This window comes from Budorcas taxicolor, chromosome 5 (assembly GCF_023091745.1).
Source record: "Budorcas taxicolor isolate Tak-1 chromosome 5, Takin1.1, whole genome shotgun sequence".
Taxonomy (NCBI): Eukaryota; Metazoa; Chordata; class Mammalia; order Artiodactyla; family Bovidae; genus Budorcas; species Budorcas taxicolor.
The window spans coordinates 1,584,402-1,611,526 of NC_068914.1; the positions used below are offsets into that span (position 1 = coordinate 1,584,402).

A 27,125-nucleotide genomic window follows, 5' to 3' on the forward strand; every position below is an offset into this window, starting at 1 on the left:
GTGTCTACACAGCTGTGCTTCCCTGGGGCGTGTTTCCTTGCTACTGTGTGGACGTGCCTGCGGGGCAGCAGCTGCGTTCCTGTGGGACACCTGACTCAGCGCCCTGTCCCAGCCCCTGCGCCCGAGCGGTGGAAGGGCACGCCTCAGGCTTCCTCTCCAGCCCGGGCCTCGTGCCTTAGAGCACAGAGAAATTCACAGGCCTTCCCCTAGAGGAAGACGGGACCCTTGGGATGAGAGGCTGCATCTGGGGGCCTGAGTGCACAGGGGGGTCCCGTGAGCGGGGGCTGACTTCTGAGCGGGCTGTGAGGGTGGTCAGTGACCCCTGAGTGCGGCTGCTCTGAGAGGAGGGGCTGAGCGTGTGGGTCCCCACAGGAGGAAGGGGCTCTGATCATCGAGGGGCTCCTCAACATTTCCTGGGGACTGAAGCGGCCCATCCGGCTCCAGATACAGGATGACAGGGAGCGTGTGCACCTCTCCTGGACACCCGGACAGTCCAGCTGCCATCTGTGAGTGCCCACTGGGTGGGGCGGGCCCAGGTGGTCTCCATGACAACCTAAAATTACTGCTTGGAGTGTGCGGGGCCAAGAGGTTGATCTCTGTCTCTGCATGAAAGCCCCGTTTCTGTCTGGGGCGGGAGGTGGGAGGGTAACCCACCCTCAACCCGGTCACTCCTGTCACCCCTTGACTGCCTCAGCCCAGGACCTCAGCTGCCAACCTGAAGCCTCACCCCAAGTGGTTCTTCTCCATGACAACCAAGTCACCCCCCTTCCTGGAGAGCGACCCAGGCTGCCCTCACCTCCACTTGCGCTTCTCAGAACATTCCTCGTCTGTAAGAGAAAGAGGCCTCTCAAAGCCGTCTGCAAGCCAAGCCTCTCAGCACCTCCTGTTCTGCCCTAAAACACACAGGTTTAGCCTCCAACGGCTCTGCTTTTATTTCAATATCAGAATTTATTTTTACAAATTTATCAGAATTTATTTATATCAGATTTATCTGAATATATTAAGAACGTTTTGATCAGGATAAAATGGTTTTCTACCTGTCTTAACAGACATTTGCCTCTTCCCACTTCACACCCAAAGATGGGCAGTAAGCTGCTGAGTTTCGCTTGCTTCCACACGTAATAAATCCTTCTAAGAGTCGGAAATTCAAAACACGTTCCCTTCGAAATTCAAGTAAAGTCGCTGCTCTCATCGCCCTTTGCAGGCCGGCGCCCCGGTGCATCCCCAGATGTCCCTGGTCACTCGTAGTGGACCTGGGGCCTCAGAGCCTCAGGTTAGGGTGGGCTCCTTACGAAGGAGGTGAAAGCGGTCACACGAACAGTCCCAGACAAGGCCCCGCGGAGGCCCCTCAGTGCTGGCTTGGCTCCTCCGTCCATTCCCCCCAGGCTCCCCTCCCGGTGTGGCCACTTCCCATCACGCCATCCCTCCTCCAGTCCCATGCTGGCTGCCCTGGCTTGGAGTCCGCCTTTCTCGAGGCCTGGCGGTTAGCCCCCTCCAGGGTGCTGCTGCCCTACTCCCCGGGCCAGGCTGCAGCCCAGAGGGGCCAGAAGGCAGCCCAGAGTGCCCACTCGGCACGCGGCCGCAGAAGCCGACCGCCTCGGCCTGGCGCCCAGCACGGGTCTGTGTGTGTCCATCTGTCCATACCCCGGGGCCTAGAACAGGCCACTCAGGTCTGCAGGGCAGACTCCCTCTCCTTCCAGCAGACACGGGCAATCTTTTGCTTTTCTTTTTATCTTTTACGTTGACCATGTGTGAAATCCCAGTCTCAGCTCGGCCCGCCCTGCTTCCAGCCTGTGTCTGGCCAGCAGAGGCAGCCGGCCTCCTTCTCTTTGATCTGAACCACCTTTCTCTGCCAGCAACCCTCTCAGCACCATGACTGTCTCTTTTCAGGAAGGAGCCACCTGTTCAAGATGGCAGAGTCACTGCCCAGGAACCCAGCGCTCAGGCTGGGCCCCAGGAGGAGAGTTCCAGAGACACATCAGGTCAGTGGGGCCTCGAGCAGCCCAGGGCCGGGTCCCACGCATCTGGGGTGGCGGGGGGGGTGGGGGGGGCTGGCTCATGACCGCCATCTCTGGAGATCAGCTTTGTGGAGTAGCAAAGAGTGGCTTCGCTTGCCTTCAAGAGCGTGTGTGCTAAGCTGTTTTGGTTGTGTTAGACTCTTTGTGACCCCATGAACTGTAGCCCGCCAGGCTCCTCTGTCCATGGAGTTCTCCAGGCAAGAATTCTGGAGGGGGTTGCCATGCCCTTCTCCAGGGGATCTTCCTGACCCAGGGCTGAAACCCACATCTGTAATTCCTGCACGGCAGGCAGATTCTTTACCAGTGAGCCACCAGGGAAGCCCAGGCCCTGCTCAGTCTCTCCTCAGCACAAGGCGTTCTTACTGACTCCTCTCCCAAGGACAGGGAAGCGGAGGCTTCCAGAGGTGATGCGGTTGTCTGCATCCCTGCACCGTGCTGCCTTCTGAAAAGGAGAACATCTGCAGAGAACACGGCTCTCCCCTGGCCCTGCGGGCCTCTGGGGCCTCTTCCCCACCCGCCAGGATCCGTGCCTGGGGGTCTGTCCTCTCTGCACCTCCTCCTGGACTCAGTGAAGGGCTTGCCCAGAGGACAGGGCTGGGGCTGTCAAAGTCCTGCTCTGGGCCCCTGGAGCTGGAGGCCCAGAGGCTATGGCCGTGTGGCATGGTGACACAGGTTATCCTGTCTGGGGGTCACCTTTCCTGTCTGCAAAACGGCTATCACACTGGCTGGACCCCAGCCTCCATCACAGGGACAGTGCTCACACTGCCGTCTCCTGCAGCCCAGTGTGCCAGGGAGCCAGCTTCACACGCGGCACCGCCACAGAGGCTGCTCTGTCACCACTGCAGGCCCCTGTCCTGAGCCTGACCCCCTCGTCCATTTCTCGCCGCAGAGCCAGCGGAGGAGGACGAGGGGACCCCACAGCTGATGCGGACCAAGAGCGACGCAGCCTGTGTGATCCAGAGGCGGCCCAGGAGCCGAGCGCCCGGTGAGGCCCAGAGGATCCGGCGGCACCGCTTCTCCATCAACGGGCACTTTTACAACCACAAGGTGACGGCCCAGCCTGGCCTCTCCCCTGGGCCCTGAAGCTGAGGCTTAGAGAGCCAGCCCCAAGCACCATGCAGCCATTGGGCCTTCTGCAGTGGGGGCCCCTCGGTGGTCACGCCTGAATTCACCCTCAGCAAAACCCTGGTAGGCTTCCCAGGTGGTGCCAGTGCAGAAGACGTAAGAGACGCAGGCTGGATCCCTGGAGGAGAGCGTGGCAGCCCACCCCCGTATTCTTGCCTGGGAAATCCCACAGGCAGAGAAGCTTGGGGGGGCTACAGTCCAAGGGGTCGCAAAGAGTCAGACACAACGGAAGCGACTTAGCCTGCATGCACAGCCCTGGTATGCAGGTGAGGCAGTGCCTGTGTCCTGATGGAGAAACAGGCTCAGGAGGACAACTGTCTTGCCCCAAATAACATCTCACTTCATGACCACAAAGCCTGTCTTTTTCCCATCACACGCTCAGTTCATTCTCACAAACTGCATGAATATCTGGAGGACGACGCTAAATTTGTCTTCAACAGGGCACTTTTGTGTCAGGTTCCCACCCAAGGTCGGTTCATTGTTTGAGGGGAATGCCGCGTCCCTACTGTTATTGTCGGTTGGTAGATTACACCAGCTGGGTCGCGGTGCGCCCCGGAGCATGTGTGAAGGGTCCCAGAGAACTCACACAGCTCCTGATTCCCAGCACTTAGCCTTTTGTCCTAGCCTTTTGTCCAAGTATGTATTGTACTGACCTCAGGAAAAAAAGATCTCCTTCCCCTGATGACATCATTCCATAAACAAACCCAACTGTAAAAAGGAGAAGTGGATTGTTGCTATAAATGGCACGCATGGCAGTGTGGGTGAGGCCCTGAATGGAGCGTCCTGCCCTGGAGCACATCCCGCAGCGCTGGGAAGCTGGAAGCCAGGGCTTCCAGGCTCAGCAGCTGCCCTTCCTGATAGGTGGTGGGTGACTCATGGGATGGGGGAGCTGGGCGAAGGGAGGTCTTGGGTCAGATCTGAAGCACAGTCATACAGGGGAGGTCTGCTCGGAGCCATTCAAGCCACTCTTGCAGTACCCTGCACTTGGGGATGAAGAATTCAACAAGGCGGGCTGAAGGGACCCTGCTCCATCATCAGAACCTCCCTCCACTCCACACTAGGTTTGCAGTGAGTGTTACTGAGGAACAATAGGTTATCTTCACTAAACCTAGGAGGTGAGTGTGTCTGTCACTCTGCTGCTGCTGCTGAGTCGCTTCAGTCGTGCCCGACTCTGTGCGACCCCATAGACGGCAGCCCACCAGGCTCCCCCGTCCCTGGGATTCTCCAGGCAAGAACACTGGAGTGGGTTGCCATTTCCTTCTCCAATGCATGCAAGTGAAAAGTGAAAGTGAAGTCACTCAGTCGTTAGCGACCCCATGGACTGCAGCCCACGAGGCTCCTCCAGCCATGGGATTTTCCAGGCAAGAGTGCTGGAGTGGGGTGCCACTGCCTTCTCCGTGTCAGTCACTCAGTCACGTCCAACTCTTTGTGACGCCATGGACTGTACTCTGCCAGGCTTCTCTGTCCATGCGATTTACCAGGCAAAAATACTAGAGTAGGTAGCCATTCCCTCCTCCAAGAGATCTTCCTGGCCCAGGGATTGAACCCGGGTCTCCTGCACTGCAGGCAGTTTCTTTACCATCTGAGCCACCAGGGAAGCCCAAATCTAGGAAAACCAGGAGTATTTGAGAGTAGTTTCCTCAGAGCGGGAGGGGAAGGCAGGGCTGAAGTTAAACAGAGATTAGGAATGTCTGGATTAGCCGAAGGACCAGCCATCTAACTTGGGCTTTTTTTTTTTTTTAACATAGACTGTTTTTAGTCTTTATTGAATTTGTTGCCATATTGCTTCTGTTTTACACTTGGTGCTTTTTGGCCACAAGGTATGTGGGATCTTAGCTCTCTGCCCAGGGGTCAAACCCAGCCCCCTGCACTGGAAGGCAAAGTCTTAACCCCTGGACTGCCAGGAAAGTCCCCGACTTGGGTATTCTTTACATGCTGTTCCAAAGAGGTTTAGTCTGCAAAGTGTAAAGTAACCACCATTTGCCAATATTTGAATAAATACTGATATGCTACTTTAAGGGACTATTTGAAAATTTAGAAAGATTCTTTGCATGGATTTAGGAGAAGGCAGTGGCACCCCACTCCAGTACTCTTGCCTGGAAAATCCCATGGACGGAGGAGCCTGGTGGGCTGCAGTCCATGGGGTCGCTAAGAGTCGGACACAACTGAGCGACTTCACTTTCACTTTTCACCTTCATGCACTGGAGAAGGAAATGGCAACCCACTCCAGTATTCTTGCCTGGAGAATCCCAGGGATGGGGGAGCCTGGTTGGCTTCCATCTATGGCGTTGCACAGAGTCGGACACGACTGAAGCAACTTATCAGCAGCAGGCTCATTCTAATTCTACATTCCTAAAAAAAAAAAAAAGAGGTTTTTATGACTCAAGGCACTGAATTGTAGGCTTTATCTTCAGTACATTCTCCTCTCCTCTAAGAGGTGTGTTGGGCACTCTAAACCTTACATTAGTCGTTGCAAATGTCACAGGGACGCGGAGAAGTCCGAACACCCTGTAGCCTTTGCAGTGAACCGAAGTGAACAGTCGGGGCTTTCATCGCAGCCTTCCGCTTCCCTTGGTGCCATCCTGCCAAGAAGGGCTTCTTAGCCAGCCAGACCTACACTCGACGCGCTAGTCAGGGTGGCTGTTCCCCAAGTCACAGACTTACCTGCCACACGTGGGTCCGTTCTTCCAGGCAAACTGGGTGCCTTCATGAACTAGCGTCGCAGGCATGTTGGACACTTGATTCACATCTGCTGAAGGAGCAGGGGGCTCCCTTTTTTGCTCCTCGTTCCGCATCCATTCAGAATCAGTGTCCTTAGAAACCAGGTAACATAGTGCTTGAGTCACAGGCAACAATTAAAAAGTAATAGCGATAATGAATTCCTAGAATTACCTTCCTGGAGCTGTTACTCCAGGTTTTATTTCTTAGAGCTGTACACTAGTGCTCCACTTCATTGTTCTCTAAGACAGCTCTTACTCACAGTAGTGTTGGCTTGATTTCCCGAGTGGGTAGACTTGGCACCTGTTTTCAGTGCTTTGCCCGTCGGACTCAGGTGGGTTCTGTGAGGGAGCAACCATTGTGGGTAGAGACGGGAAAAGAGCCACGGGACCTTTGTTCCTACTTGGAGCTGATTGTTCTCTTCTTGAGAAAAGAGTTCAGGCGAGAGAAACACGGCGTCTTGTTGACATGACCTTTCTTCTCCAAGAGACAGCCTGACTCCTCTGTTTCATATTTCTCAGAAACTCGGACTTTCTGTATCACCCAGTCATTCTACACCTCAACTGTGGAGAAAGCAGGTCTGGGTTTGAGGCTGGCTCTAGTACTTGGACCTCAGCTGGGGACACTGAGCAAAGCCCTCATGTACCCTGAGCCCCAGTACCTCCTGGGGAAAGCCGAGCTAGGACCGTACAGGAGGAATGTGTGAACTGGAATTTGGTTTCGGAAAGCAAGCAGGAGCTAGCCCACAGGGAAGTCAGACGCAAAGGGAGGACCCTGTGCCATGCTGGTGAAGCATGAGGCTTGGGGCAGCTCTGCCCTTTCTAGACGGGTGACTCCAATGAGCTACTAACCTCTCCAAGCTCCATGTACTTCTAAGGACTGTTGTGAGGATTAAATCAAGAATCTATATAAAGTGTTTAGCAGGGTTATTACCTGATTAGTGATCATTAAGGGCTTAATAAGCTTTAAGTTTATTCCCTGGAAATTCCCTGGGGACTTCACGTATGGTGTCTCATGAACAAAGGCAGCATACCTGCGAGAATACCATGGGCGCCCAAAACTGTGCAGAAGCCGTGTGGCGGGAGCATGAGATGCTTGGGAGGGAGCCATGTGCCACATGTGCGCTGTGTGGGAGGAGCTGCAGACGCCACCGTCTAGGCTGTGGCGCGTGCGGTGATACAGTGCCGCTCAAGGTTTACTCTACAAATAGCATCCCGGGGCATTCTCCTCAAACGCAGATGCCGACCCAGGAGTCTGCACCAGGGAGCCTGAGACTGTGTACTGACACGGCTGGTCCAGAACACACTTCGAGTTGCAAAATGTTTGAAAGGTTGTTCCTTTGGGCAATAGGGTGGAAAATGGATCGAAAGGGCTGAGACTAGAGAGGAAATTTTGGGAAGCTGATGCAGTATAAACAGAGGGCCTCACCGCAGGCAAGCTGGGAGAACAGAGCAAAGAGGACAGATGTGAGAACCTTTAGCCTTAGAATCAGCAGACACTTGGTGATTTGGTTCTAGAAAGAGTAGAGAGACTCGCTCCCCAGCTCCTCGGGGATGACCCTCACGCCCCTTGTTATTGTTCAGTCACTCTGCTGCTGCTAAGTTGCTCAGTCGTGTCTGACTCTGTGCAACCCCATAGACGGCAGCCCACCAGGCTCCCCCGTCCCTGGGATTCTCCAGGCAAGAACACTGGAGTGGGTTGCCATTTCCTTCTCCAATGCATGCAAGTGAAAAGTGAAAGTGAAGTCGCTCAGTCGTGTCTGACTCTTAGCAACCGCACAGACTGCAGCCCACCAGGCTCCTCCGTCCATGGGATTCTCCAGGCAAGAGCACTGGAGTGGGGTGCCATTTCCTTCTCCAGTGCGTGAAACTGAAAGTGAAAGTGAAGTCGCTCAGTCATGTCTGACTCTTAGCGACCGCACGGAGTGCAGCCCACCAGGCTCCTCTGTCCATGGGGTTCTCCAGGCAAGAGCACTGGAGTGGGGTGCCATCGCCTTCTCTGGTTCAGTCGCTCAGTTGTGTACAATTCTTTGCGGCCCCATGCACTGCAGCACACCAAGCTTCCCACGGCCCTGGTTCCTAGAAAAAGGAGTTTGGCTCTTATAGGTCTGCAGGCATCTTTCTTAGAGGCCTCGTACGATGTGAGCTGTCAAAGCTTCTCTGCTCATGACTGGATCTGGGCGCAGCTTGTGTGTGGATCTGTGCGGATGGACAGACACAGGTGATCGCAGAGCCCAGGTTCACCTGCTGTCCCAGGCTGCTCAGTGCCAGCGGGCTGACTATGCCCACACCCTGCCTGGTGTCAGCCCTGTGTCCCCTCTGGCCCCCTTCCTGTGCAGACCTCCGTGTTCACTCCCGCCTATGGGTCCACGACCAACGTGAGAGCCAACAGCACCATGACGACCCTCCAGGTGCTCACTCTGCTGCTGAACAAGTTCCGAGTGAGTCTGGCCGTGGGCAGCCTCGCCCCAGATGCTGGTGGCTGGCACTTTTGCTGGGGAGGGGGCTGGTGGAAGCCATGGCTCCTGGGAGAAGGCTGAACAGGTTTCCTCTGCTGAGCTAGCCGGAGAAATGCTCTGGGAATTTAAGGAGGCGGGGGCGAGGCGGGTCCCTGGGGATTTGTGTGTGTGGGTTTGGAGATGTGGTTACTGCCAGGGGCCCTTTCCTCTCTCTCCTGTCTTGAAAAGCCATGGTCTGACTCCCTGTCCCTGCTTGTGCAGGTGGAAAACAGCCCCAGTGAGTTTGCTCTCTACATCGTTCATGAGTCTGGGGGTAAGTGTCTGCCTTTGACTCAAGTCCCCATCCATTTGGCAAGCTCACCGACTGAGCTCCTTCTCTGAGGGCTGAGCTGGCTTGTGCAGTGGGCACAGGGCAGGTGCCCTCCTGGCCTTGGGACAAGCTGTGCCCCCACCACGGGCAACCCTCCCAGGCTTATATCCAGGCACACTTGTCATCCCTTTCGGAATCCCACCAGAACCACATGGTGAGCCGCTCTCTCCAGTAGGTTCAGTGAGGAGTGGGGAGGACTGTGCGTCTGGGTTTTCAGGATGGATGAGAAGCCCCTCACCCACTGAGAACTGCTGTTGCAGAGCTCGTACGGCACAGCCCTCTGCCCAGCACTGCATGGCCTGGCCTCCCCAGGTCTGCTTCCCATGCCGGGCTCCTCCAGCCACGGTTCCTCCCTGAGCAGGGCCTTCACTGAAGAACGCGATCCACATCATCAAGGCAGTGTCCATCACACAACATCTGGCAGCATTGCCAGGGCCCCTGGACATCTGCCTTCATCCCATTCCCATCCTGGAACAAAGAGACACGGTCCTACCACCCCATGAATGTTGTCTGCCATGTTCTTTTTCAGAGCGTACAAAGTTAAAAGACTGTGAGTACCCACTGATTTCCAGAATCCTGCATGGGCCCTGTGAGAAGATCGCCAGGATATTCCTGATGGAAGCTGACTTGGGCGAGGAGGTCCCCCACGATGTGAGTGGGGCTGAGGCATCCTGAGGCCTCTCCTGAGGGAGGGGCTGGGGGATGGCGTGGCAGACTCCTGTGAGCTTGGGCAGAGCCCCCTTGGGCAGTGCTTCCGGGCCCCCCATGGCCATCACAAAGTCCATCCCGTCTTCACGGTTTCATCCGTCTTGTTGCCATCAGCCACCACCAGATCCATCAGCTGGCCCAGGGGAGAAAGAAGTTGGGTCTTAGAAAACCATGGCCTGGCCTTTTCCATTCTTTCCAGACAGGTAGAGTCTTTTCCTTCACTGGAGTGCGTTTTGTTGTTATTTACATTAAAAAAACAACAAAAGCTCCTTACCTAGGGTCTAACTGCACCTTATGGAAAGGACCAAGTGTCTCAGGACATCTTGAGTCCTGACTAGGCAATGAGCACATTTCCAAACTCCACTACACAGAATAGGCCTATAGGGTGTGGACTTCCAGAAGAAGGCCTGTGACCCTGTGTCCCTGGGGCCATTGGCAGACTAGTGAGTTCATTCTATTGTTGGGAACGGTGGCATTCCCACTGTCTCCACCCCCACCCCAGGGAACTCCCAGACTGACTCCGCTGGCTACTGAATGGTCTTCCTAAAACTCAGTGTAATCTTTCCTCCCAGGGATCACAGTGGCCTTAGGGATCAGAATGGGCTCCATCCTCCCATCCTGGTACACACAGAGCTGTGTCGGGGGGGTGGGAGGAAGACAGGCAGCCTCTTCCTTGGAGACAAGACCCTGCTGAATCGGCCACAAGGAAAAGAAAACACTTTTGGCCTCTAAGTTAAAGCACATTGAAATGTTCTTGGATTTTCTAGGTCGCTCAGTACATTAAGTTTGAAATGCCGGTGCTGGACAGTTTTGTTGAGAAATTAAAAGAAGAGGAGGAAAGAGAAATAAGCAAACTGACCGTGAAGTAAGCAGCCCTTGAATAGCCAGTCATGGGTCTGGAACTTCAGGGCAAGGGCGCAGTCGGAGCACCAGGCCCGGGGCTGCGAGAGCTCTCCCTGCGGTTGTGCCAGGCGTCCTCACGCAGTTCAGGGACACCTCCCCCTGGCCCCGTGCTCCGCAGTGCCACCAGACTGGGGTGACAGCCTGCCAAAATGGGGGCCTGCAGCCCAGCCCGCCCATCGAGGCTCGGCAGCCCCACTGTCACGGGACAGACACGAGCTGCTGAAACTGGGCAGGAGACTCGGGCAGCAGCGTGGGCCGGCCCTGGCCCAGGGCTGTGTGTTCTGCGGGCGGCACTGCCCAGGAGGTGCCGCCGGGGGGCCTCCCCGTGCACATTCAGCCTGGTCTGAAAAGTGCCGGTCCATGCTAGCAGGAGCGCCGAGCCTGCCCCAAAGCGGCAGTTATTGGGACTGCCTGTACCCGCTGATGGTTGCAAGTGCAGGGGACCAGTTCAGTGGGCAGGTGAGTGGGTGCCACGTGCTGGCTCCTGGTGCCTGGCAGGGCCTGGCTGTGTGAGGTGAGGTCGCAAACCCCGATGGTCTGTGTCTCCCTCTGCGAGGGAAACTCGGTCCCAGAGTCCCTCTTAGGAAGGGAAGGAGGGCGGCCGCTCACCGTGAGAGTCTGCGGTCGGGGGACTATGTAAACCCTGGCTTCTGGCTGAATGTCCCTTTAAAAGGCTTCTGTGTGTACAGTCAGGCCCCACTCAGGCAGTCAGCGGAGACCTCAGCAGAGGGAACCGTGTCACTGTAGCGAGGAGGGACCTGGGGGTCACTCGGTGCACAGAGAGGGAAGGGCGGCCCGAGGTGAGGACGGAGTCTACACCACGTGACTGTGGAGCCAGGGCTCGGACAAAGCTTCCTGACCCCCTCTGCTGCCCCATCTAATCCAGCACACTCCTGTCCGTACCGGAGACTCTTTGGAATACAAGGAGCATTCTCCTGTGAAGCTTGACAGGGTCTGCAGCCCTGTTTGACTGCTCCTCGAAGCCAGTGGCCTCGCAGGATGTGGGTCCCGGCTCTTCCTTCCCCTTGGCAGAGGAGAGATGGTGGCCACTAAGCAGCCGGTCGGGAGCCGTGGGTCTCCAGCCCCAGCACCTCTGGGCTGCTCTGCTGTGCTCCTTGCTCCCTGTCCCCTCTGGTACCAGTGAATCCTCTCGGCTGTGTCTCCCTCCAGGTTCCAAGCCCTGCGTCTGACAATGTTACAGCGCCTGGAGCAGCTGGTGGAAGCCAAGTAGCCCAGCAGCACCTGCCCCTTCCGAAGCCCCCAGCAGCCACTGCACACTGACAGCCAGTGGCCAGGCCCCGGTTGGCCACGCAGATTGGTCGCACGGCCGAGGGATCTGGCATCTGTGCCTCTGCCTGTCCACCCGCCAGGCAGCCTGAGTCCCACGGCCCTGGCGTGTGGCTCCAAGCTGAGCACTCACGGGGCCCAGTCCTAAGCCTGAGGACCCAGGAGCTTGCTGGGTGGGGTCTGCATGTGAGATGGGCCTGGGCTGCGAGCAGCCCTGGAGCTGTGACATGAGCCGAGTTAAGGACCTAGACAGCATGGCCGGCCCTGTTCATGCCACACCTCTCCAACTCAGGGGAGCAGAACACGGTCTTGCTTCTAGATTTCGGGCTCCACCTGCTTCCCCAGTGCCTGGCCCAGAGTTACTGCAGAACCACAAGCCATTATCCTCATCAAACACGGGAGCCACTAGATCCTGTCCACCCTCGCCTCGTGCCGCCGCTCAGAAACTGCTGGGAAGAGCAGGGACTGCCAGCGGGTATGGGCTGTGCGGTGCTCCCAGCTGTCACTTCACCGTGGCGTGCCAGGTAGCGCCTCCGATGTCGCTCCATGAGCCTCGCATAGCTCAGTGCCCTGCCGGCAGAGGTCAGACCGAGAATAAGAGCGCCAGCAGCCCGTCTCTCAGCGGCGCTCACTCTGAACTTCCCCAGCAACACCTGAAGGGACTCTTATAAGGAGCTCGCTGAAAGAACCATGTCAACTGTATCACATTGAGGAGGTGACCCACATGACCCCGAAAGGATGCCTCCAGGGTGGGTGAGAGGCCAGGAGCTGTCTAGGGACTGCCGGCAGTGGCTTGGGAAGGCCACGCTGCACCTGTCACTGCGCTCCTCGGACACTTGTATGCCTCCTGCCCTCTCTGGGTGTGCGTCAGTACTTCCCATCAAAGGCCACCACCGGGAAAAACTGTTCGAGGAGAAAGGGCTTTGAATCCCCTGGGGCCAAATCCAGAACAATTTGGGTCTGCCAGTTGATGGAAAAATTCTCGAATGACAAGAAGGCCTTGCAAGAATTATGCAAGAGTTTACAGTAGTCATGTGAGGTGTTTGTCCAAAACAGAGCAAACGAGACCAGATTCTCCCCATGGGGCCCATGAATTGTGGATTTAAAGGGAAAAACTATAAAGTCTCCCGAAGCCAGAAAGTCAACATGAGTGAGATTCCAACTCTGCCTCAATCAGCAGCTCCTCACCAGCGCCCATAAAGAGCAGAGCGTGGGAGCAGCTACGCCATTCGAGCCCACTGTTCAGGGTGAGCTCCACACCAGGACTGCCCCCACCTGGCGCCCTGCTCCCAAAGGCAGGCGCAGAGATGCCCCAGGGAGGCCGCCGCCGTTCCCGTCTCCTTTGTCCGCAGGGTTTCCTAGGTTCTCAATAAAGGTGTTGCCACATGCAACCAAAGGAGTTAGGTCCAAGCTTTTTTTTTTTCCGCTTGTGTGTGTCCACCCTGACCTCTGCTCTGACCTCTGAAACTCTTGTCCTGCAGGACGTGTCGCCACGTTCCGTAGAGGAGCTAACGCTGAGCACAGCCTGCCGCTTTCGACGCTGACATGCCTCCTTCCTTTCCAGGCACATCCTTGGGACTGGTGTGGCCTGAGGACGGCAACAGCCGTAGGGCTCAGAGGAGGAGGTCTGTGGGCAGCCTGGACAGTAAGCGTTCGGGTCGCCCCGAATTGCAGAGTTCCAGCATCAGGGGCACCTTGGAATTTTCCGGGGCCCAGTGGGATGCAACAGGGTCTAGGAGATGGTAGAGAGCTGGTCAAACGGGGTTCCCCAGTAAAATAGTGAGATAGCTACCCGAAAGGCTTCCCTGGTGGCTCAGACGATAAAGAGTCTGCCTGCCGTGCAGGAGACCTGGGTTCAGTCCTTGGGTTGGGAAGATCCCCTGGAGAAGGAAATGGCAACCCACTCTAGTATTCTTGCCTAGAAAATCCCATGGACGGAGCAGCCTGGCGGGCTACAGTCCATGGGTCACAAGAGTCGGACATGATAGGTAAAACCACCACCAGCTTCCCAGACCATATTTATACATGCAGGTCAAGGACAACAGCTGACCATCGTTCAGCAGTAACCGAGGGACAACTGCCTTGTGCCAGACCTGAGCTCAGCTCCAAAGGGACAAAGACAGTCTTGCTGCAGCCTGCATTCAGAGGCCTCCTAACTGGGAGACCAGGCCACACACCCTGCAGGGCCAGGGATGTGCAGAGCAGAGAGATGGTGAAGCTGCCTGGAAGGAAGCCCAAGGCTGAGCCCCACTGGCCTAAGACAGCGTGTGAGACATTCCAGCCTGAAGACGCCCGCTAACCTTGCAACAGACAGGGCCTGACACATGAAAAGCCATCAGATGAAGAAACCCTCTGTCAACATTCCCCAGTTTTGTTTTAGGGGGTTGGTTGGTTGGTTTTGTTTTTTCTTTTCAGCTGTTACAATATTGCTTCATTTAAAGCCTGTCTTGATAAGGGCCACTTGTGAAATAGAAAAGTTAGCGAAACTAACTTCTGAACAGCATAGCTAAGACATCTCTAACAAGGGGAAAGGTATAGTCATACCTCAGAGATACTGCAGGTTCGGTTCCAGAGCACTGCAATAAGGCAAATACCACGATAAAGTGAACCACAGATTGGTTTCCCACTGCGTATCGAAGTTATGCTTAAGCCCTCCTGTCACCTGTGAAGCGTGCGATAGCGTCGTGTCCAAAAAACAAAGCATGTACCTTAATTTTAAAATACTTTATTGCTAAACAATGCTAACCATTCTCAGAGCCTTTGGCATAATCTTTTGCAACAGTGACATTAAAGATTATTGATCATAGATCACTGTTATAAACATAATAATGACAGGCTTGAAAATTGCTTTATCAACGGAAAAAAAAAAAGCCTAAAATTTGCGAGTTTTTTTTAAATTAGAGGATAATTACAATATTGTGATGATTTTTGCCATACATCAACATGAATTGGCATTGGTTGACATATGTCCCCGCTCTCTTGAACCCCCTTCCTGAGTTATGTTTTATTTGGGGAACTTAACTGAGGACCAAACCCCATGGGAGAGGCTGTTGGACAGCTCTGAAGAACTGTTCCAGAGAGTTAAGGGAGGAGACAAGATATGAAGTTTTTGCTTAAAAACAGAACAAAAAAAATGTGATCAAACATCAAAAGATGAATGCTAATCACAAAAAAACAGACATCTCAAGTTAATGATTTTACTGCCTTTTGTGTATGGAAGACACTAGAGTCTGGGTTCATTAAAATTACTCCTTAGATATGCATCTTAACTATGGAGGGCCAGTATCCTGTTTTTCTCTATCATGACTTCCCCTCGGGGTACACCTTTGGAGCAGCTGCAGTGACTGATGGCTTGATAGCAGGCAACATTTCTTGTTTACAGAAATGGCTGGCAACATGCAACATTTTTTTGTCCGCAGTGACAATTGCCAAAATATGACACAGAGATATGAAGTAAGCAAAGTGAAGTCGCCCAGTCATGTCCGACTCTTTGGGACCCCATGGACTGTAGCCTACCAGGCTCCTCTGTCCATGGGATTTTCCAGGCAATAGTACTGGAGTGGATTGCCATTTCCTTCTCCAGCGGATCTTCCCCACCCATTGTAGGCAGAGGGTTCACCGTCTGAGCCACCAGGGAACTGAGCAAAGGCTATTGGGAAAATGGCACCAATAGACATTCAATGCAAGGTTGCCACAAACCTTCAATTTAAAAAAAATGCAACGTCTGCAAAGAACAACAGAACGAAGTATGCCTGTACACTTCTACAACCATTTGAGGATTACAAAGCTTTCTGTCAATGATGCTTGCTTTTCAGAGGCAGTTTGAAAAGATGCTAATTCAGCTCACCAGGACACCACAATTTCAGACTTTCTCCCAGGCTCTGCGGTTTCCTGCTGGTCTATGTGGCAGTTCCATGTGCCTCTCTCCATAGAGCTTTTAGAGAGTTTGTCATACCTTGCTTCACTCACTAGTACTCAGGTAGAAAATGTATACAAAGGTAAAGTGAAGATTGCAGTGATAAGTGTCCTCTCCTATATCAGGAAGGTCTTCCCAGGTTAGACTTCAGGAACCAGGGCAAATAATAAACGCAAGAAAAAATCAACATGATTGCAAAAGATCTGAACTCAGGAAAAACAGGGTAATTTGCCCAGAGCAAATGAGCAGAAGGAATTAAAAATAAATAAATAAATAAAAAGGCTTGTTTTTCCTGTGGTGATAGCCATTTGCTACCAGTTTAGATTGTTTACCAGAAGATGGATTAAAGACCTTCCCACTGTTAAAATAAAGCCATTGGTTCACCAAGGACACACCTGGCCCCTTAGTCCTAGGGAAACGAAGCGCGAGGCTTACCCTGTCAGACCAGGTGATCGTGGAGAAGCTAGCAATACGCAATGTGCCCGTGTGGGCAGGATCCAGGTGCCCACAGCTGCAGGTAGCAGTGGGCTATGTTTGTCAGGCGCCCTGCTCCTCCCTCCCGGGAAAGGCGGTCAGACTCAAGCCTTTCCAGATGTAAAAACAGCAAGTGCACACGCTGTCTTCAGGTCCCAGGAGCTGTGGTTACCTGGGAGCAAGCCAGCTGCTGATCCGCCCTTGGACTCTGCTCCCTCCCGGCTGGCCTTTTAACAGAGATGTTTTCTGCAAACTCAGGAATGGGAATTCCCAGAGAACCCAAAGGAAACAGAAAGCAAAGCCTCAGGCTTGAAGGGCAGAACCATTGTTCAGGGGCCCTTCGTGGGAGAGAGACGGCCCCTGTCCCCGCACTTGGTCCCTGGGCCACACGTGTGACCGGCCTCCTTTGCAGTGTTGCCAATGCAGACCCCAGGCAGCAGCGCTCCCTGCTGAGGCAGTGCCTTCTGGTGTGTGTCTCTGTCTGCAAGGGAGTTGGGGTGCAAGGGACGAAACTAGAGTAAAAAGAAGCTGTCTTGCCAAGACGGTTCTGTCTGTAACACAACTCTGTATCGCAATTACACTCAAAAAAAAAAAAAGACTGTTCTCAGCCCAGAAGCCTCTTCTTCCTAGAACGAGCCCTTTAGACACACCTGGGCCCAGGGACACTCTGGCCCCTGCTGTGAGCAGTTTCCCGAAGAAGCCCTAACCGTTCAGAGAGCTGGCCTGTCTTGACCCAATTTTCTCAGAAAGATGTGCTGTTAGGAGAACACAGCCCATCTCTGCGGCCCTGACCGTACAGTCCTCCCTCTCCCTTCCGCCCGCTTTTTCCTTTCTGCTTTGTAAACATCTGGGCTTTCCTTGCGGCTCAGCTGGTAAGGAATCTGCCTGCAGTGCAGGGTACCTGGGTTCGATCCCTGGGTTGGGAAGATCCCCTGGATCTGTGAATATTTACACTGGATCTGTAAATATCCAGTGTGACCAATTTCAGTCTTTACTCTGTTTAAAGTAACCTGGACTTCTATTTGACAGATACTGCTAGGTAGAGGCGAAGGGCATGGGCTCTGAGGCCAAACTGTCTGCCACTTATGAACATGTGGCCTTAGGCAAGCTACATGCCTCCATTTTCTCATTGTTACAGGATTCTAACAATTCTTATCTCTTAAGGTTGTGGAAGGTATATGAGCTTTGCTGTAGTAACAAATAACAACAAAAATTGTGCTTACAACAAGAGCGTTTATTTCTCTGGCCTGTTACATGTGACTGCAGGTGGCTGCAAGTGGGCTCATGTGGCTCCGCTCCATACGCCTTCTCATCCTGGAGCAGCCACTACTTGGGACATGTTATTCTTGAGGCAGAGGGAAGCAAGAGTGGTGGCGGAAACACAGTGACCCAAGCGGCTTCTGGAATGGGCTGTACGCTGCATCCGCACATGAGCAGCTGGCCAGTGCTACTCATATAAAGTTAGCATCAGTGGAATGGACAGCCATTCACTAGGAGACAATGAAAGCCACACAGCTTTAAGCAGGGATGTAAAACTCAAGAAGGGTGGAGCAAATGCTCGGGAACAAGCAGAGCACAGGAATACTGAATGAGGCACTGCCAGTGCTTCCAACAGTGCCTGGAACCTAGAAGCACCCAGTAGGTGTCGGCTATTGTCATACTGACAAATTGAGAGCAGAAAGCCTGGCCTGCTTTCTCTCTCTTCTTCCTTTTCTTCTCTACTCCGCCCCGCCTCTCCACCCCACATCCTCTTCTCTTTCTCGCCTCTCCCCATCCTCCCCCTACTCTGTTCACTCTTGGCCACAGCCCTTTACCTCCTGCCGTCCCCTCTCCTTTTTCAGATTCGGCTTTCTTCCTCCAGTTCTCTACCCCTCTCATCTGCACATCTCTGGGCCTCCTGTAGCTGGCCCAGCTGTTTTTAGGTACAGGCAGGAGGGATAATCCCCCTTTACGAGGGATGCGTAGTTTTAACTGGGCTTCCCAGGCAGCTCAGATGGTAAAGAATCCGCCTCCAACGAAGGAGGCCTGGGTTCAATCCCTGGGTTGAGAAGATCCCTGGAGAAGGACATGGCAGCTCACTCCAGGATTCTTGCCTGGAGAATTGCATGGACAGAGGAGCCTGGCAGGATACGGTCCATGGAGTCGCAGAAGAGTCGGACACAACTGAGTGAGTAATGTTTCTCTTACTAGTAAAATTTTTTGAATAAATTTTTACTATTTTAATGCACATAGAGCAAACAGTCCAAGCAGGTCACTTTTGTTCTTGAAACTTTACCTAAACTATCTTTGTGCACTGTCCCATACCCCCACCCCCACCCAGCCACCAGAATCCACCACTTGTAGTAATAGTTTAATAGTAAAATAACAATGGCTGGCATGCTCCAGTCCATGGGGTCACAAAGAGTCGGACACAACTTCGCAATGGAACAACAACAAACCATGCCTCATATTTCCTATGTGTTAGCCATTGTGCTAAGTGCCTTACATTATCTTATTTAATCATCAACAGTCTGGCTATCATCTAGATTACCAAGTTGACAGTCCCTGTCCAGGACAGTTTCATGCTTTGCCATCTGCAGAGCAGAAGGCTCCATCTTGAGATCTGAACCTTGGATCTAGTCTTGCTTCTGCCATCAACCAACTAAGTATTCCAGGCAAGTTTCCCTCTTAGCCTTATCTTATTGCTCTTTAAGACAGATACTAGGATCGCTGCTTCGTGAGACTGCAGTAAAGACGAATGACCAGAGAACAGATATAAAAGCACTTTGTGAACAATGAGAAATCTTATAAATTCACTCATTCAACAAATACTTGCTGAGTGCCTGCTACCTTCCGAGCACTGTTCTGAGCACTACAGATATGACAAAGAACAGGAGATAGATCATGACAGCTTTGGTGCCCCTGTGAAGTCATGAGCTCTTGTTCTAGAAAAATGGGGAGCTTTTGCTCTAATAAGAGCAGTCTTTCGAGAATTTAGGAAGCCTTTGGAGGATTTTGAACAAAATGAATGACGTAATCTAAGTTGTTTTTCAGAGGACCACTCTGGGGCTGTGAGTAGATGTAGGAAGACCAGAGAGGAAGCCAATGCAATAATCCAGATAGGAGGTGATAGCAGCCTGGTGGCATTAATAGCAGTGGAGGTGTTGAAAGTGGTTCAATTCTGGATATGTTTTGCAGACAGGATGCAGGCCAGGAAGCAACAGTTAGAACTGGACATGGGACAACAGACTGGTTCCAAACAGGAAAAGGAGTAAGTCAAGGCTGTATATTGTCACCCTGCTTATTTAACTTATATGGAGAATACATCCTGAGAAACGCTGGACTGGAAGAAACACAAGCTGGAATCAAGACTGCCGGGAGAAATATCAATAACCTCAGATATTCAGATGACACCACCCTTATGGCAGAAAGTGAAGAGGAACTAAAAAGCCTCTTGATGAAAGTGAAAGAGGAGAGTGAAAAAGTTGGCTTAAAGCTCAACATTCAGAAAAGGAAGATCATGGTATCCGGTCCCATCACTTCATGGAAAATAGATGGGGAAACAGTGGAAACAGTGGCAGACTTTATTTTTGGGGGCTCCAAAATCACTGCAAATGGTGATTGCAGCCGTGAAATTAAAAGACGCTTACTCCTTGGAAGAAAAGTTATGAGCAACCTAGATAGTATATTCAAAAACAGAGACATTACTTTGCCGACTAAGGTCCGTCTAGTCAAGGCTATGGTTTTTCCTGTGGTCATGTATGGATGTGAGAGTTGGACTGTGAAGAAGGCTGAGTGCCGAAGAATTGATGCTTTTGAACTGTGGTGTTGGAGAAGACTCTTGAGAGTGCCTTGGACTGCAAGGAGACCCAACCAGTCCATTCTGAAGGAGATCAGTCCTGGGATTTCTTTGGAAGAAATGATGCTAAAGCTGAAGCTCCAGTACTTTGGCCACCTCATGTGAAGAGTTGACTCATTGGAAAAGACTCTGATGCTGCGAGGGATTGGGGGCCGGAGAAGAAGGGGACGACCGAGGATGAGATGGCTGGATGGCATCACTGACTCAATGGACACGAATGTGAGTGAACTGCGGGAGTTGGTGATGGCCAGGGAGGCCTGGTGTGCTGCGATTCATGGGGTTGCAAAGAGTTGGACACGACTGAGCGACTGAACTGAACTTTGCAGACAGGAGGTAATAGAGCTTGGTGGAGCTAATAGCAGGAGGTGATGAAAGTGGTTCAATTCAGGATATATTCTGAAGATCGAGCCAACAGAATTATAGATGGCTTGGAACTGGGTTTGGGGTAAAAAAAAGAGACAACAGTGACATCAGGATTTTTGACCTGAGCAGCTAGAAAGTTGGAATTGCCATCAACTGTCAGGATGAAGACTGCTGAATTAACATGTTTGGTGAATATAGTAAGTTCATCTGGTGGGCACTGAATAACTGTATATACAAATCTAGAGCTCAGTAATACTTGCATCCCAACTTCAGACTGGAGTTACCAGTTCAAGAGTGTTCAGCACGTACAAATAGTATCTGAAGCCATTAGATTGGAGGCGTTCTGTAGGCAAAGGAGGGCCCAGGAAGAAGAGGAGGGATCAGGTGACCCCGCACAGACTAGGTGGGAAAAGGTGATTGGCTCCAAGAGATGAAAACCAGGAGAGGTCATCACGAAAGAAAAACAGGTGGTGTGTTGAAAATCACCAGACTTGGAGCCGAAAAGACACATTCCGATATGCAGCGGTCCACTAACACAGTCTGACCTTGAGCAAACCGCTACTCTAAGCCTTGCTTTCCTTATTTGTAAAATGAGAATGATCAATTAACACGACACTGTAAAGCAACTACGTGTGTGCGCTTCGTCTCCCAGTCGTCTCCGTATTTCCCCGGGGACTGGAGTCCGCCAGGCTCCTCTGTCCATGGGATTTTGCAAGCAAGAATACTGAAGTGGGTTGCCATTTTCTCATCCAGGGGGATCCTCCCGACCCAGGGACTGAACCCGCATCTCTTATGTCTCCTGCTTTGCAGGCGGATTCTTTACCCGCTGAACCATCAGGGAAGCCTCCAGAAAAGCAACTATACTCCAATAGAAACATTTAAGAAAAAAAAAATTTAAAAAGAGTACGATCGTTCCCATTTTGTAGGGGCTTTCTGGTTTAATTAAATAAGAATCAGGAATGGTTTAGGCTCTCCAGAAGTACCTCCATATAACCAGTAATTAACACTTGTACAATGGAGTCTCGGGGTCGAACGGGCTGCTGCTGAGTCCAGAAGCCCTGAGACCGTGCCTGCGGTGCCCGGCCTGCCGGTGGCTCCTCCGTGACAGAGGGAGATAACCGCAGGCCCTGCGCTCCTGGGAGGCCGCACGACGCCTCTCGAGGGACAGGAGATGAAAACCACAGGACAGGAAGAAACGAGGGACGGCTTTTTCCGGTGGGCTCGGGGCCATAGAGGGCCACTCCGCCAGGATCCTAGAGCGACCGCGTGGCGCAGACCGACCGCGCGGCCTGCACTTCCGGCAGCGCGGAGGGCTCGGGGCGCGCGGGCGAGGGCGGCGGCGGTGAGTGGGCCGCGCCCGCAGGGGCGCCGGGCTGGCCGCGGCCGGGCGGCGCCGAGCCGGCGCGGGGGGGGGGGGGCGCGGCTTCGGGGCCCCCCGCGGCCGGCGGCGAGGCGGCTGGGGTGGGCCCGGCGGCCGGAGGCCCCGGCAGGGCGGAGGCCTGCAGCGGGGGCCCGGCGAGCTGAGGCCGAGCGCCGGCCCGGCTCCGCGGCCGCGCTCCCGTCCGTCGGGCGCGCGGCCGGCTCCGACGGACTGCAGAGGCGCCGGGGCGGCGCAGGGCTGCTGCGAGCGCTTGAGACGTTGACGCGCGTGCATGTCTACCCCCCTGGTGATGTGGCGGCCTCACTGTCGTCCCAGTGCTCCTGGCGAGAAAGCAGGCCCATTCCAGCTCGGCTTGGTGCGTGGCCAGCGGGCCCACTCCCTCAGATGTACCCTGAGGCCCGCGACTGCCGTGCAGCTGGCCGGAGCGCCGGCCGGAGCGCTGGGCTTGGCACTGCCAGTTGCGGCCGCAGTCAGTTCCCACTGCGAGTGCAGGTTCTGGGGTCAGGCTTCTAGGGGCTGGGAGCCTGGCCAAAGCATGCCTGCCGGTTCCTTAGAAACGGGCGTAGAATGAAGATAGTCCCGTAAGCCTGCTCTGAGAATGAAATAGCACAGTGACCCAGGCTACCTGTATGGTTTCCTCGTCTGTAGTGTTCCAGCTGAATTAGAGTTTCCTACTAGAACTGCCTTCCGTAGTATTTAAAAATAAATATGGGGTTTTTTTCAGTGTATAATTACCATTATAGCTCTTTTTGAACACCAACATCATGTACCTGACAGATGTCTCCTTGAAATAGATGTTCCACAAATATTTACCAAGTTAAGAAATGAGCAGTGCTCTCTAATTTTGTGTTGTGGGCCGTTTTCTCGTTTGGTACTTACCTTAATTACAGCAGATGTAACTGTTAAATACACAGTTACAGTCTCAGCACTATCAGGGCTACAGTCTCAGTTATATAATATAATGACGGAAAAGCAGTAACCGTGAAATAATTTCTGTTTCCAGTTATTTGCTTGGTAAGCTTGTGTGCAGAAGACCAAGGTGATTATTCCGATTTTAGTCTGCTTACTTGCTGACACAGGAGGTGGAAATTAGTTCCAATCATGGTACTACCTTTGCAGTCTTAGGTTCTCCCACATGTGTCCCCTATTTGGAGTTTGTGCTTGTTTGTGGCCACAATTTTAAATAACCTTGTAAGTAATTAAGTGAAATTAATTTATTTGAACATTGGAATTCTTGCAGCATTTAGGTGTTTTTAAAATTCCTCCCTATTTTTACGTGTAAACTTACTTTCTTCTCTTCTTCTTGTGTTTTACCTACCACCTTTTATTCTGTTTCATTACACTATCAAATAAAGTTCTTTGGAAATTTTTCCCTCCCAGAAAAAAATCCTCTTGTATCAAGCTTTCAAACAATTGTCCTTTCTTGGATCATTGGAATCTAGAAGAAATAATAATGAAACATTTCTTTGTTGACATTTTCCTCATCCAGTATTTGTTGAATAGATTCACAGAAACTTTCCACTCCTTATAGAATAGTTCTTATATTTGAAACAATTTATGCTACAAAGTTAGAACTAGATTGTCCTCCACAGCTGTGAAAGTAGAGTGGCTGAGCAAACAAGGGTAAACAAATATTTAATAAAGGAGTGTGAGTTGTCATTTCTTTCTAATTTGGACACCCTAATTAGCCTCCCATGAATGACAATCGGCTTAATATGGGGCAAATATTAGAATATAATGATAACCTGTTACCCAAATTTTGGTTGTCTTTTGGAGCTTTTTTTTAATCCCCATTAAAATATTATGTTGTCTCTACTTTTTAATCTTTCAGAATTACATACTCATTTGTTATTGCCCAACAGAAATTTGTATTTTATATTATCACTTTTTTTTGTCCTGTCCCAACAGACAAGAACTCCAAAGGTAAGTTTGGTTGTAGTTATAAAGTTTAGACTCTGAAATTATTGGGCTTCCCTTGTGGCTCAGCTGGTAAAGAATCTGCCTGCAATGTGGGAGACCTGGGTTCAATCCCTGAGTTGAGAAGATCCCCTGGAGAAGGCAACAGCTATCCACTCCAGTATTCTGGCCTGGAGAATTCCGTGGACTGTATAGTCCATGAGGTCGCAAAGAGTCGGACAGGACTGAGTGACTTTCACTGAAATTATTAGAACTTTTTTGCACATTATTTTCCCTATAATTTTCTTTGTTTTCATATATATATTGAATACATTCGTAATTTGAAAATAGATGAATTTTGATGGGCTAAAGAGGTGTTGCTGCTGCTGCTCCTGCTAAGTCGCTTCAGTCGTGTCTGACTCTGTGCGACCCCAGAGACGGCAGCCCACTAGGCTCCCCTGTCCCTGGGATTCTCCAGAAGAGGTGTTAAAGTTGAATAATTAACAAGTCATCTATAATATGTTTTTTTTTTTTCTTTTATACAGAAAATTCTGAGCTGTGTAGCTCTAGGAAGTGGAACCCTCGTTCAGAAGAAGGACATAGCCTGTCTTAAGAATACGTTTGGCTCTTCACCATGCGGTTAGGAAAACCTAAAGGAGCTATATCTCGGAGCTCAAGCCAAGGAAAAGTCTATGAGACCCAGCGCAGAACCGGCCGGCAGCGGCAGAGGTGGGGGGTGACTGTCCGATTTGACTCAAGCTTCAGGAGACTGAGACGAGGCCTGGATGAAAAGCCTTATAAATGTGTCGAATGTGAAAAGAGCTTCAGTCAGAGCTCGACTCTCTTCCAGCACCAGAAGATCCATACTGGAAAGAAGTCCCACAAGTGTGCAGACTGTGGGAAAAGCTTCTTTCAGAGTTCTAACCTCATTCAGCATCGCCGCGTCCACACCGGGGAGAAGCCCTATCGGTGCGATGAGTGTGGAGAGAGGTTTAAACAGAGCTCAAACCTCATTCAGCACCAGAGAATTCACACTGGAGAAAAGCCGTACCAGTGTGACGAGTGTGGCCGGTGCTTCAGCCAGAGCTCCCACCTCATTCAGCACCAGCGAACCCACACCGGGGAGAAGCCCTACCAGTGCAGTGAGTGCGGCAAGTGCTTCAGCCAGAGCTCGCACCTCAGGCAGCACGTGAAGGTGCACAAGGAGGAGAAGCCCCGGAGAGCCCGGGGCAAAAGCATCAGGGCGAAAACTCACTTGGTGTCATCTTGGAAAGCGGGTAAAGGAAGGAAGTCAGTGGCTGGTCTCCGCTAAGTAAAGGGCACTGCATCAGCCCTTTTTTAAAAAATAAAAAGTGTTTCTTTTAGAACTGGAGGTATTTTTTAAATTTAATAGTGTCCTTAAACACTGTATCCTTTCCTAGCATGAGGACATTGGGAGTTCAGTGACATTGGGATCGGAGAGATTATGAGTCCAGCCTTCCCTATTTTTATGTAACCTGCAGTACAAAAAACAGGAAATGTGTTTCTAGAGAACATAAGCTCCTTGAGCTCTTTTGAAATTGCTTCCTGCATCATTTTGACCAAAAAAAAAAATCATGTTTTGATGATGTGTAAAGGTGTAGAAATTCCAGTGACTGCTCAGTTTCAGGACTTTCCTTGGAAAGAATAATTAAAAGGGAGAAATTAATTCCATCAGTTTTAGAGTTCTGTCGTAGATGAGAGTTTATGTTTTTAAAGTTTTGTTCTGTATTACCCATTGGTTTGTAAGTATGTCTCAAGGTTCAGCATACTAAAATGAATTCACGTTCACAGATTTTTAGTCAGTGAAGTACATCAGTTTGTGTTAGCTTTTTTTGTTCATTTCTCCTGTTTATAGACAGTTACTAATTAAAAGAGTAGAGCTTCCCTATTTTTCATCAAATTCTTAGTAGGTGACACTCTGGAAGCCAAAGAGAGCAGCGAGTTCGACCGCAGGCCTCCTCCCCCCGCTGATGCTGCCCTTCGTGGTGGTCTGACACCGCGCCACTCATTTCTAGAAGCTGAAACGGCTTCATGGCAGTCCTTACCCACGTCTTTGAGCTCTCTCGTGCTCTGGCAGGCCGAGCCAGCCTTTTAGCGCTAAATGAATGAATAAACCAAAATTATTTCTTCTAAATAATCTCAACTTGCAAATTAAAAATCTACAATTTATATGCTTCCCTGCCCTCCCCCTTCAAGAGCTTCTTATAACCCTGGTTATCTTAAATGTTTGCCAGTAGCATAGTGAAGTTTTGAAAAAGTCAAGTGTTACTGCATTGTAGCTTTTTTGAAATCTAAGTTTAACTTTTTCTGAGTTACCTGTCTTATTTATAAGACCAAACAAGTTTCTTATCTTTCATGAGAATAGTGCCAAGTATCAAACATTTTGATCAGCCTTCAGCTCAGGTTTTAATTTCTATTAAATGCTAACATTCTTCTGATTTTTTTTTTTGTATCTTTCATAATCATATCTGATCCTGCTGTATTAATGACAGTTATCCATAAAAAAAATTTTTTTAAGATTATTTTGCATATTACTACCTTCTGTTTATTTTTCTCCTGGGAGGTTGCTTTGATGATGTAGGCAGCATCTAAAATCACAGCCTGGGAAGAACCTCTTGTTTTGCCTGCCTTTGATTGCCTCAGACTTGAACTTTGCCTCCCTCATGGCCTTGTATTTGAGCGCCAAGTCATGGCAGATGGCTTTGTCAACAGCAGTTTGATCCAACAGGATATTCACGGTGTTGTGTGAGCGCAGGCATGCCTTCGAGTGCCACAATAAAGCAGATACCACGGTCAGGTGCATCACATGGACTTTCTTGGTTTCCCAGTGTGTAGCGAAGTTGTGTTTACGCTGTATTGTAGTCTATTAACTGCAATACCATTATGTCTAAAAAACAATGTAATACTGTAATTAAAAATACTTTATTGCTAAAAATGCTAACCATCATCTGAGCTTTCAGTGAATCATAGCAGTAACATGAAACATCACCTATCATTTAACAAATATAATGAAAAAAACAAATATAATGAGAAAGTTTGAACCGTTGCAAGGATTGCCAAACTACGACACAGAAACACAGTGACCGCGTTCTGCTGGGAATACCGCACTGACAGGCACTTGATGCAGGGCTGCCAGAAACCTGCCACAAACCTCAATTCTTTTTTTAAAGGAATACAACAATAAAACAAGGTATGCCTTACAAAGTGATCACAGTTATCTTGTACAAAAAACATTGTTTAGATTTTATTGGTTGACTTATTAGGTCTTTGGATGCAGAAAAGCTGTTGAATTAAATCTAAAATTGTCAGCAGCAAAAGTATTACTCTCAGATTTAAAGGTGAGTTCAACTTTATTTTGACTGAGTTAGTACTCTTGAAAGAAAGTTACACCTATAAAGGACAAGAACCATTTAGTAAGTTCCTAAGGGAAATTGAAGTATTTGTTTGGACTTCTGACAGGTAGTGGGAGTATGTCTTCAAAATAAAGATACACAGCTGCAAATGCTGTTTAGGCCCCATGATAGGGAAGGAAAGTGCTGTCATTCTGTTGAGAAGATAAAATACTTATTGAGAACTGGCCGTGTCTACTTCTACCGAAGACTGGTAGAACTGGTAAATTTTAAGTGAAAGTAAAAAACAGGTAATGAAT

The 27,125-nt window shown here is 51.0% G+C and overlaps 2 protein-coding genes across 7 annotated transcripts in view; both read left to right on the forward strand.

The window, feature by feature from the left end:
• The window catches only part of RASSF4 (Ras association domain family member 4), a 35,018-nt gene extending 22,044 nt beyond the window's left edge, over positions 1-12,974 (forward strand). For all 5 annotated transcript variants that reach the window (XM_052639462.1, XM_052639463.1, XM_052639464.1 and 2 more), the window contains 8 exons: positions 373-506; positions 1,891-1,982; positions 2,908-3,065; positions 8,200-8,301; positions 8,581-8,632; positions 9,219-9,340; positions 10,165-10,262; positions 11,471-12,974. In XM_052639462.1, the coding sequence (XP_052495422.1) occupies positions 373-506; positions 1,891-1,982; positions 2,908-3,065; positions 8,200-8,301; positions 8,581-8,632; positions 9,219-9,340; positions 10,165-10,262; positions 11,471-11,531 (819 nt within the window). In that variant the 3' untranslated portion in view covers positions 11,532-12,974. The remainder of the gene's footprint in view (positions 1-372; positions 507-1,890; positions 1,983-2,907; positions 3,066-8,199; positions 8,302-8,580; positions 8,633-9,218; positions 9,341-10,164; positions 10,263-11,470) is intronic.
• Positions 12,975-21,427: 8,453 nt separating this feature from the next.
• ZNF22 (zinc finger protein 22) lies at positions 21,428-26,412 on the forward strand. Of its 2 annotated transcripts, none has more exons than XM_052640108.1 (2): positions 21,428-21,520; positions 24,001-26,412. In XM_052640108.1, the coding sequence occupies exon 2, from the start codon at positions 24,090-24,092 to the stop codon at positions 24,765-24,767; it is 678 nt and encodes a 225-aa protein (XP_052496068.1). In that variant the 5' UTR covers positions 21,428-21,520; positions 24,001-24,089; the 3' UTR covers positions 24,768-26,412. The 2 variants fall into 2 exon arrangements, with proteins under 2 accessions (XP_052496068.1, XP_052496069.1); XM_052640109.1 differs by lacking the exon at positions 21,428-21,520 and adding an exon at positions 21,809-21,914.
• The last annotated feature ends 713 nt before the right edge of the window (positions 26,413-27,125 follow it).